An 11878-nucleotide genomic window follows, 5' to 3' on the forward strand; every position below is an offset into this window, starting at 1 on the left:
AGAAATTGGTTGTCCTTGATAGGGGGAGTGGAAGAGTGTGGCTTTAAACGCTTGGCTTTCTTTTGCGCAGACTCAACTACAACAGAGCGATGATCCAGTTGAGACTTCTGAAATCCTGGTGCTGACTGAACGAGGTAGGTTGAGTCAGCTTTTTTATTGACTGGTGACACAGATGAAGGTGATTCCCAGTTTTTCTTTAAAAAATCCAGAAATACTTGGTGAATGGGGATGGAAGCGATGATCTTGGGGGCATCCAGAAATTGGAGCAGCTCCATCATTTGGTGCCTGTCATCGGTCTCAGATTGCAGCTGAAAAGGCACAACTTCTGACATCTCCTTTACAAAATTTATAAAGGAGAGATCTTCAGGAGGAGATCGTTTTCTACTCTCTGTAGGAGATGGTGGGGATGGTAAATCTGTATCTGAAGATGAATCATCACCCCAGGTATCATAAGGATCATGTAAGGTTTGCTGTCCTGAAGGACCTGGTAGAGGATCCAAAGGCATCGATGGAACCGGTGCTGCAAGCGGAACAGTGAACGGCATCGAGGGCTTCGGGGCCACCGATGGAATCGGTGCCGATCTTGGAATCGATGGAGCCGAAGGATAAATCGGTGGAAAGGTATGTGAAGGCACCGATGGAACGACACCGGACGGAGGAATCCGGAACGGTGTTTCTCCTGTCGATGAATGTCCTTCCGGAGATGATGGTGTAGTCGGTGCTAATGAAATCACCGATGGAAGGGCGCGCATAAGTGCCTCCATACGATTTAGTATCGGTGCCAACGCTTCCACTATAGGCTCGGTGGTCGGTTCCATCCTCGGTGGCAGAGTCGGTGCTGAGGTCGGTGCCTGAGTCGGTGCCGGAATCGGTGCCGGAGGCGGTGCCGGTGGAGGCTGGAATCTTCGCATCGCATTCTCGATGGCCTCCTGGACCAGCCGGTCCAGTTCTGCCCGGAGACCAGGGGTAAGCATACCCGGCTCGACGGGAGAGGGAGGCTGAGGCAGGGCCGGAGGGACCACCGTAACCGGTGGGATCACGGCCCCCGCACCCCGGGAGGGTGAGGGTTTCCTCGGTGCCTGCGAACGAGACGTGGACGGTGCCAGGTCCGACCGAGGCTTTTTCTTCGGTGGCTCGGCCTGTTCAGAGGTCGATGGTTGCGGATCCTCGACGGGCCGAGACTTGTGCCGTCGATGGCGATGCTTATCCTTCCGATCTCCTCGGTCATCCGGGGAGGGGACAGGAGTCGACGGCCGAGAAGTCATCGATGGTGGACGGTCACCGGCGGGTTGGCGATGGTGGTGCAACTTCGACGGTGCCGGTTCCGATGACGTCGATGCTATCGATGGCGTTGGGGTGGGTGCATGGAAGAGGAGCCCCATCTTCTCCATCCTGGCCTTGCGACCCTTAGGTGTCATTAAGGCACATTTGGTGCAAGTCAGGACATCATGCTCACTACCCAAACATAAAACACAAACCCTATGGGGGTCAGTGATGGACATAGTCCGGGTACAATCCGGACATCGACGGAACCCCGTCGCCATGGCTTAAGGCCAAATTTAGGCGCGGGCTCAGTAAGTTCCCACAGGCCTCAAGGGCCAAAATCGACGGCCGCCGATTAAAAAAGGGAAAAAACTTACCGGTTTCCGCAAAAGTGACAAAAATTTGTCGAAGGGAGACCCCTGAGGGGCAAATTTTCTTCGGATAGAAAAATACCGAATTCCTGTCAGGAACGTGGTAAGAGAGCTCCTTTCACCGCGTGGCAACTGCTGCGCGGAAAAAAGAAGACTGAAGGGAGACCCCTGCTGGCTGCAGGGTCAGTGCCTTGCTGGGCATGCCCAGTAGGGGCCAGTCAAAGTTCTGTTTAAACTTTGACAGAAGTTTTCCGTGGTGGGCTCCATCCTCGATGTCACCCATTTGTGAGGACAACCATCCTGCTTGTCCTGTGAGAAAAACTAATTACTGGGTGAAGTAGATGCAACATTAAATAGATTCAATTTTTAAGATTATTTTTGGCCCAATGGTTTTTTCCTGCACTTTTGAGCTTCCAGTTCAAATCAGAACCAGCCTCTTGGGATACCAATAATCATTTTTTTGATGTTTAGCCAGCTTTTATAAATAATGCTACAAGTCACTTTCAGCATCATTGGAATTCAGGTACAATAAGTCCCAGTCCCAAAGAGCTTAGTCTACATAGACACCTGAGGCAACAGGAGATAACGTGACTTGCTCAAGGTCACAAGGCGTGTCTGTGGGGGAAGATTTGAACTTGGGAGTCCCTGGTCCTCAGCTCATTGCCTACCGCTAGGCTATTCCTCTCTACAGTATCATGAAATTTTGTTCACAATAAGCAGGGGGTTCTTCCCTTTTCCCTTCTCCTCCACATCCAGCCCAGCCACAGCTTTCAGAACTTGCTAAGTGTAAACCTTGAGTAAAGCCACTGGATGTCGCCTCTTCCCCAGAGGCTTTAGTAATCAAACCAAATCCTCCATATAGTCCAATTTTTAAAAATATTAATTTGCTTTATAGTTCTTGCGTATGGTGCTTCTGATCAGTGTCATTAACATCAAAGAGCACGTCTTTTACTTTAAAAAGATTTATGGGTGGAGTAAAAATTCTCACTCATGCTTTTTCTGTAGGCTCCTGTAACCTAAAGTGCTAGCTCCTGTTCAGTAACAGACAAGCACTACCATCTTACTCTGACAATATGTACTATATAATCAGAGAAGGAACAGAGGAACAAATGCAAAGACTTTTCAATACAAAATGTACAGCTAACAGTAAAGGCTTTGACTGCATTCATAAAAAATATGGTTTAATATATAAATATCTCACATTACGCAGCACTTGATTTAAGAAATGTTTAGACATTCAGGTGCACTGCCATTCTCCTGTTTTCACACCACAGCTTTCTATGGAAACATTGTCACCAGATTTTAAGACGCTGAATAGTTTTCCAGACATGCACTCTCTCTCTTTTTTTTTTTTTTTTTTTTTTAAACACTTAGGAAGCAGGAACATCACTGGGTAAACAGCATCCCAGGTGGAGAGGTGGCACCCCCCTCCGATGACAGCATCAGCATGATGCACTGATGCCCCCTCCCCCCAGGAGAGTGACTGTCCCTTGCAACAGCCCTGCTGGGAAGTATGTGTGTGTGTGTGGGGGGGGGGGGGGGGGGTGGGAGTCCTTTCTGCACCCACTGAATGAAACATTTACTGTCTTTAACATCTCAGTTTCAAAACAATTTTCAGCAAAGTCCAATCATACTCTGGTTGATAAAGTATCTTTTGTTGGTGGTAGATGCTAGGGGTGCTAAGACAGGACCATCTATTTCAAGTCTTTAGCAGCAAACCTGCTGGCCCGGTGATACCATCTGATCATCAGGGATATGAATTCAGAGGCTAGAATAGGAGGAAATCACCTGCTCCACGGCTGTGAAACTGTTCAGAAAATCCTCCTCTTCTATTCCAAATTTTGTGTACTGGTGAACATAAGCTCTAAAGAGAAAAAAAAAAGATAAACCTTTAGTCAAGAGAAGAGCCAGAGCTGGAGAAATTACCTGAAATTTCGTTTTCCTTACTGTAGCCAGATGAACTCAGGACCAGTGGGTTATGCTCCCCTGCCAGCAAATGGAGACAAGGTTTCAAAACTGACATAACCTTAGCTACACTCCTGCAGTGACCTCAGCTCTTCAGTATTCTCTTCAAAAGCCATTACGGACATACTATTGAAAAACTTAATTATAAACAGATATATTTATTTATTTATTTAATTTTATATACCGGCAACCGTTTGCACATCGTGCCGGTTTACAAGTAACTTACAACAAAAGATATATAGGCATAGCCTTTACAGAGAACGGTATATAACAAACGCAGTAACAGAAAAATTAACTAAATAACTAGGGGAGGGATGGAGGGGGGTAGTCGAGACAAAAGAGGGGGCAGGGGGAGGGTGCAAACAGATACATAGGGATAAGATACCAAACGTTGAATCCCAGCAAGATTATAGATGCCCTGATCTAGGGATTGGGCGACGGCTTACCCATAACCTCTTGGAATTGATATCCATCTCATGGGCTATTCCCTGGCACCATTCTTGGGCAGCCATGGGTGGGATGCTGAGTCCATCTGTCTACACTAAGGAAAACAAAATTATCAGATAAGTAATTCCTCCCTCCATTTCCTAGCGTGTAGCCAGATGGACTCAGGACCAATAGGATGTACAAAAGCTACTTCCGATCGTGGTGGGAGGCTGCCCGTGGTCCGGTTAGCACTGCCCTTGCAAAAGCTGCACCTTCTCGGGCCTGAACGTCCAGGTGATAGAACCTGGAGAAGGTGTGCAAGGAGAACCACGTTGCCGCTTGGCAGATGTTGACCGGAGGCAGCAGTTTAACTTCCATCCAGGATATTGCCTGTTCCTCTGGAATGGAATGAGCTTTAAACCTGAAAGCGTAATGGTTTCCCTGTGTCTACATAAGCTCCAGTGACTACCGCCTTCATCCAGCGAGCTATGGTAGCCCTCGAAGTTGGTTCGCCCTGTCTCCTTCCAGCGTGAAGGACAAACAAGCGGTCCATCTTGCACACCCGGTTCTGAAAGTTCCAGGTACCACACCCAAAGCCTACTGATGTTTAAATGGCGAAGGAGGTGGTAGTCTTCTGTGTCCTTGTGCCTATCTAGGGACAGCAAAGAAATGGACTGATTCACATGAAACTTCAAGACTACCTTGGGCAAGAAGGATGGAACGGTACAAAGTTGTAACGCTCCTGGGGTCATCCGAAGGAATGGTTCCGAAATGACAGTGCCTGTAGTTCAGAGATGCGATGAGCCAAGCATATCGCTACCAGGAACACCGTTTTCAAGGTTAACGGGCGTAAGGACCAGATTGCGCAGTGGCCGAAAGGAAGGCTCTGCCAAACACTCCAATACTAGATTAAGATTACACAAAGGGAAACGGCCACTCTAGTGGTGGCGAGAGATGTTTTACCCCCTTTTAGAAAACAGGCCTTGTCTGGATGCGCTGACAGGCAGGTTCCGTTCACCTCGCTTCTGAAACAGAAGAGAAGCACTCCCTGGACCATCAAGGAGTTATGGGACAACCTTTTATTCAAGCTGTCCAGTAAAAATTCCAAATCCAGAGGGATTTTGGCTGTCCGAGGGGCAAAACCACATTCCTTGCACCAGGCCTCAAATACTCTCCAGACCCGCACATAGGCTAAAGATGTTGAGAACTTCCGTGCACGGAGCAAGGTGGCAATTATTGCCACTGAATATCCACGCTTCAAATGCGAGCCCTCTTAAAGTAAGATAAAATCGAGTTGGATCCTCGTGAAGGACCAGACCTTTTTTGAGCAGGTCCCTGTGCAGTGGGAGGCACAAGGAGGTGTCCACATGTCTGCATACCATGCGCATCTGGGCCAATCAGGAGCCACTAGAAGGACTAATTCCCTGCAGTGCTCGATCTTGAAAGTGAGCTCCCCAACCCCGGAGGCTCGCGTCTGTCGTGAGAACTAGCAGTTCAGTGGGGATAGGCTTACAGTCTTGCCCAGGTGAGCTTCCTGTATCCACCACTGGAGCCGAAATTATACTTCCATCGGTAAGTGGAGGCGAATTGAATAGTGTTGAGAGAGCGGGTTCCAACGTGACAGCAGGGAGAGTTGGAGTGGACGCGTTTGCGCCCTCGCCCACAGTACTACCTCCAGGGTTGACACTATCAAACCGAGGACCTGAAGATAGCTCTACACCTTGGGGTGTATTGCGTTCGTCAACCGATGCACTTGGGACATCAACTTCCTTATCCGCGGGGGCAGGAGAAAGACCTACTTCTGCTTGGTGTCGAACCGGACTCCCAGATATTCTAAGGACTGGGAGGGTTTGAGACTGCTTTTGTCCATGTTCTCAACCCAACCAAGCTCTGGAAGCAAGGATGTCACCCTGCTGGTCACCTGGAGACTCTCTTCTATTGACTTTGCCCGGATCAACCAGTCATCCAAGTATGGGTGCACCAGGATCCCTTCTTTCCTCAGTGCCACCACTACAACCACCATAATTTTGGAAAATGTTCTGGGGGCGGTGGCCAGGCCTAAGGGCAGCTCCCGGAACTGATAATAGCGGCTCAGCACCACAAAGCATAGGAAACGCTGATGATCTTGCCAGATTGGAATATGAAGGTAGGCCTCAGAAAGGTCCAGGGAGGAAAAAAACTCTCCCGGTTGTACAGCCATTATATCAGAATGCAGAATTTTCATGTGGAAATGAATTACTCGTAGATGTCAGTTGATGCTCTTGAGGTCCAGGATGGGGCAAAAGGAACTCTCCCCTTCTTGGGTACGATAAAATACCTCGAAAGAAAACATACTGAAATTATTAAAACCCCAATAACTCTAAGAAATAACCAGAAAATATAACTACCCGGAAAAGTAAGAAATCTGGGAGTAATAATGGATTCAGAAATCAATCTAAAGCAACACATATCTTTAAAAGTAAGGGAAGGATACGCAAAACTTATGATCCTTAAAAGATTGAAACCATTACTTACACCTGCCCACTTCAGAATAGTTTTACAAACACTTGTTTTTTCCAGCACTGATTACTGCAATGCACTCTTACTAAGACTCCCCAACACATCAATAAGACCACTCCAAATACTTCAAAATACTGCAGCCAGAATACTGACAGGAAAAAAAAGGAGGGACCATATAACTGAAACTTTAGCAGACTTACATTGGTTGCCAATCGAATACAGGATAAAATACAAGGTCTTATGCACCATACCCAAACTAATATATGATAAAGAAGCAGACTGGCTAAACACAGCCCTACGAGTCCATGTCCCACAAAGGAACCTTCGCTCAGCTAACAAAGCACTACTAACAGTTCCTTCAGTAAAATCAGCAAAACAAGGCCCTTTCTCTTACTTGGGTTAATCACTGGCAGGGCCCAATCTATGGAACACAATGCCCACTGAAATCAGATTACAGAGTGATATCAAATCTTTTAAGAAAACCTTAAAGACATGGCTCTTTAAACAAGCCTTTCCTATAGAAACGGGAGGGTAGAGAGGTAGAAAGAACGCAAGTACAGAGAAGCGCAGTTGAGAATAAACAACATTACAATATTAAAAAGGCATGATAATACAGTTATGAAGTAAACCAAAATAAAAAGTAACTCAATAATACACCTGGACTAGACCATCACTACTCAAACACTGATTTTATTAATGAATTTGTAACCATACTTAATTGGCACCTGTTAGAATGTACGATAACCTACCTATACCTACCTTATTTTGTGCCTATTTGTAAACCATTGCGATGGTACATAAATAAGCGATGGTACAGAAAAGTTTTTAAATAATAAATAAAAAAATAATAATAATGCCCTTTATTTTCCTGGGGCTTAGGTACTGGAATTATAGCCCTCAATTTGAGGAGCCTTATGAAGGCAGATTTCACTGCCAGCATCTTTTGCTGGGAGTGGCACGGAGACATAAACATGTGCCGAGTAGTGCTGCAAAACTCCAACGCGTATCTCATATGATATTCAGTACCCATTTGTCAGACGTGATGTCGACCCACCGCTGGTAGAAGAGGGATAGTCGACCCCCCTATCTCCTCATTCTGAGGATGGGTCAGCAAAACCTCATTGGGGAGTTCAGGCTGAACCTGAACCAGAACCAGTACTTCTCTTGGATTGTCGACTCCGAAAGGACCGAGAACTTCCTGAGGACCGAGACGTCTGAAATGTCAAGCTCCTCTAGGGCTGAAAGCATTGGGAGCCCCTGGACTGAACCCTCATAGACAAGGGGCGCTGTAACCTCTCTCTCTTTATCTTCTGGTAGCCGAGGCACTGGAGATTCACCCCACTTACTGGCCAGCTTTTCCAATTCGTTTCCAAATAGGAGTGATCCCTTAAAGGGCATCTTTGTGAGGTTTTCCTTAGAGGTCACGACTGCTGACCAATTTCACAGCCATAGCTGCCTTCTGGCCACTACCACTGAAGCCGCGCCTCTAGCCGAGGTACGGACAAGGTCAGAGCTCACGTCAGCTAAAAAGGCAGCGGCGGGCTCCATAGCCTCTCTGGAATGCGCCCCCCGAATTATCTGCCTCACTGGAGAGAAGCAGGCATGAGCAAGCCACCAGGGCACAAAAGGAAGCAATCTGTAATGTCATTGCTGTTGCGTCAAAGGTTTGTTTAAGGATGGATGCCATCCGCCTATCATGTGCATCCTTTAAGGCCGCTCCTCCCTCCACTGGGATAGTTCGCTTTGAAACAGTGGATCAGGACATCCACTTTAGGGCAATGCAGGTGTTCTCTTGCTGCCGGATCCAGTGGGTATAGAGTTTCCAATGCTCGAACAGCTTTAAAACTGGCTTCCGGGGCATCCCATTCCAGGTCGATCAACTCCAGGATGGCTTCCAGCATCAGAAAATAGCAAGAGGCTTTCCGTAGAGACACCAGGATGGGATTCTTCTTTGGCTCTTTCATAGGGTCTGTGACAGGAACTCCCAGAGTCTTCAGGATCTGGGAAACCAGAGGCAGCAATTCATCTCTATGGAAAAACCGTAACAATGTCCGATATGGCTCCAAGCCAGGAGGGATTTCCCCATCCTCCAAGGGATCTGGATCCTCTTATTCATCCATGGTGTCTGGGTCTCTGCCAGGGATACCCTTGGTGAGACTAGGCATGTCTCGAGGCCTGCCTTCCCAGCTGGGGTTCGGTCTGGACAGCGGCAGGAGAAACAGACTGCGCCTGTACAAAGGCTTGAATGCCCTGAAAAAATTCCACCAAAGAAAAGGCTATTGGGTCCGTGCCTAGCCCAGGAGGTACTGGGGTAGGTGCTGCTGAATTTCCTTCTCACATGGCAGACCCAGCCCCAGGATTACTCAGATCCAGGGTGCTACCGGTTAAGTTCGTGGCTGACCCATCCTCTGAATGGGAGGAGCTGGGCTTAGCAAAGTTCTGGGAGGCCAACTCTCCCTGGGCCTCCTCATGGTGCTGACATAGGTAAGAATCAAGGTCAGACTGAGTAGCCCTAATATGGCAGGCAGCACAAAGGGAATGGCACTTGTGCTTCTTTGCTGCTGGAGCCATTAGGAATGGTACCTGCATCCTCAGCCAGCTAGTGCTTGAAATTGTGTGCTCACAGATTTTGAATTCTGCACTTGAGGAATACGCGTACCGATGTGCCTAACGTTGGAGTGCATGTATGCCCGACGTTACATGCACAGCGCATGCGCAGAGCCGGCACGCACCATGCATACTGATGCGCTATAGTGGGCAATGGAGATGCACAAAACCGCGTGCAAGATGGCGCCGCCGCGGCCTACTATGCGGTGTGCCCACAGAGCCTGAAGCGGGGCCTAGCCCAACAGAGGGTTGCTCAACCCACTCGGAAGCCCACTTCCCCTTACCCCAACAGGATTGGTAATGTCGTCGGATACAGTACACCAAGCAAGGAGACCAGAGGAGGACTTACTGAAGCCCTTCCAACATCTCCTCTCTCTTTTCTTACCTGGGCTCAGCGCTTACCAGCTGAGTACAGAGACAGTCTCCGGCTGTGGGGGGAGAAGGCTTTGGCCATCACCACCACGTTCAGCTTCCTGTGCCCGCTGCCTTTCAGCTACTTCAGCAACGAAGTCCATGCCAGGTACCGGCTACCAGACCAAGGCACACCTCTGAGGGATCTTGGAAATCGCCTCAGGAATTCTCAACTGGGGAAGGAACCTTTAGGTATCACTGCAGGAGAGCGGGACTCAATCGTTCTCCAATTTAAAGGTAAAATTTCTTCTTCTAAAGAGTACAGCAATCCCAATAGGGAAAGCACATCCACATCTGCTAGGAGATGGAGAGATACTGAACAACTGAGGGCACTGCAGGAGTGTATCTAAGGTGACATCAGCTTTGAAACCTGATTCTGTCTCAATCTGCGAGCAGGAGAGCATATAACCCATTGGTCCTGTCCACTAGGAAAAAAGGAATTTATTTGCACATGTCAGAAAGATAACCTTTTATCTAGCAAAATTGTTGTAAATCAGGGGAACTCCAGAAAACATGTCCAAGTGACCCCAATGCAGTATGCGGATCATGGTCTGTTCACTTTAAGGGCACAGGCCCCATACAGAGGGGGGTGGGGGGGGGGGGGAATACAGGAATCACCAAAAAAAAAAGTAATAAATAAAATAGGACTTGGCCACTTCCATCATGGAAGCCCCATTATGGGACTCAAGGTGCTCTCCTGAGAAGCCTGAGCCAGACTCACAGTGTTTGTAAAGTGTACAGGATCCTGTTTACAGAAAAGCTGCCACCTTAAATCACACAATGCAAATTATTACTGTCAAATGCCAGAACAGGAAATATTAAGATAAGTCTTGTCAGATCTTGGTTTTAAGAAATGTGCAAAATATGACTATTTCTGCATTCGTTGTCTTCACTTACTTGGAGGCGAACATGTTCCAAGCTTTCCCCACGATGCTGTCCAGGGGCTTTAGCAGAAACTGGCTGTTACTAACCAAAGTGGCAGACTTCTCATATTTGTTAAAGGCTCTGGATGCTGTCCAAATACTGAAGGCATCAGCAGGAGTTAACCAAGACGTGTACAACACTGGATCTTTGAAAGCGCCTGCCGTGGGATAACAGTGTATACACTGTCAGTGTTACAATGAGATCCTTATGGTCCCAGACTAGTACAGAGTTATCACCATTGAAGCACAAATACAGCTTTTCAGAGAGGCTCAAGAGTTTCTCTCTCATCCTAAATCCACTGGACCTTCATACATATATATTTCATAAATATAATTTAGAATGCTGCTTCTAATAAAGAAGGGCAACCCAAATGATAAAGGGGATGGAACTGCTCCTCTATGAGGAAAGACTAAAGAGGTTAGGGCTGTTCAGCTTGGAGAATAGAAGGCTGGGGTTTTGGGGGGGGGGGGGGGGGGGGGGGATAGGATAGAGTCTTTAAAATCATGAGAGGTCTAGAACGGGTAAATGTCCAAAAGAGTAAATAACTGATTCACAATAGGACTACTATAGGGCACTCCATGAAGTTAGCATGGGGCACATTTAAAACCAATCGGAGAAAATTCTTTCACTCAACGCACAATTGAGCTCTGGAATTTGTTGCCAGAGGATGTGGTTAGTAGAGATGTGAATCGGAACCAGAATCGGTTCGGATTTCAGTTCCGATTCACATCTCTAGTGGTTAGAGCAGTTAGTGTAGCTGTGTTTAAAAAAAGGTTTGGATAAGTTCTTGGAGCAGAAGTCCATTACCTTGTATTAATCAAGATGATTTAGGAAATAGCCACTGCTATTACTGGCATCAGTAGCGTGGATTATACTTAGTTTTTGGGTACTTGCCAGGTACTTGTAGCCTGGATTGGCCACTGTTGGAAACAGTGGCCAATCCAGGGCTTGATGGACCCTTGGTCTGACCCAGTAGGCAAATTCTTATGTTCTTATGGATATTCCATGAAAGATGATAGGGTAATTGTTCTACTATATATATCCAGCCAAAGTCACCCAGCCAACTTTAGGATGATTTTTCCAACCAGACTTACCTGGTTAATGCGGAATATTGGTGCTAGCTAGATAAATTGCAACTGCCCCCCTCCCCCCCAAATTCCCCGTCCTGTCTCTATCCGGCTAAAATTTTAGCTGGGAAATGACTTACCAGGGTAAAATTTTGCAGTGAGGAGTGGGGAATTGAAATCTCAGGGTTTCTAAGGGTACCTCAAAAAATCACTCAGGCCGACCCTTTGCATATTTACCTCCGTGCTTATAGAACACTTTCCCAGTCTCTTGATAACAAACAAAAAAGCCAACCAAAGCAAAACTTATAAGCACATCATGCACAAGCTGCATAAAACAAAACAACA

General features: G+C 47.2%; 1 protein-coding gene across 1 annotated transcript in view; it reads right to left on the reverse strand.

Annotated features, from left to right (window-relative positions):
- Nucleotides 1–2798: 2798 nt before the first annotated feature.
- Nucleotides 2799–11878, reverse strand: part of TUBD1 (tubulin delta 1) — a 49919-nt gene continuing 40839 nt past the window's right edge. The window contains exons 8-9 of the mRNA XM_029611549.1: nucleotides 10440–10623; nucleotides 2799–3498 (exon numbers count right to left, since the gene is read on the reverse strand). Coding sequence (XP_029467409.1) covers nucleotides 3396–3498; nucleotides 10440–10623 — 287 coding nt within the window. The 3' untranslated portion in view covers nucleotides 2799–3395. The remainder of the gene's footprint in view (nucleotides 3499–10439; nucleotides 10624–11878) is intronic.

The sequence above is a fragment of the Rhinatrema bivittatum genome, chromosome 8, assembly GCF_901001135.1.
Source record: "Rhinatrema bivittatum chromosome 8, aRhiBiv1.1, whole genome shotgun sequence".
In the NCBI taxonomy this organism is placed as follows: Eukaryota; Metazoa; Chordata; class Amphibia; order Gymnophiona; family Rhinatrematidae; genus Rhinatrema; species Rhinatrema bivittatum.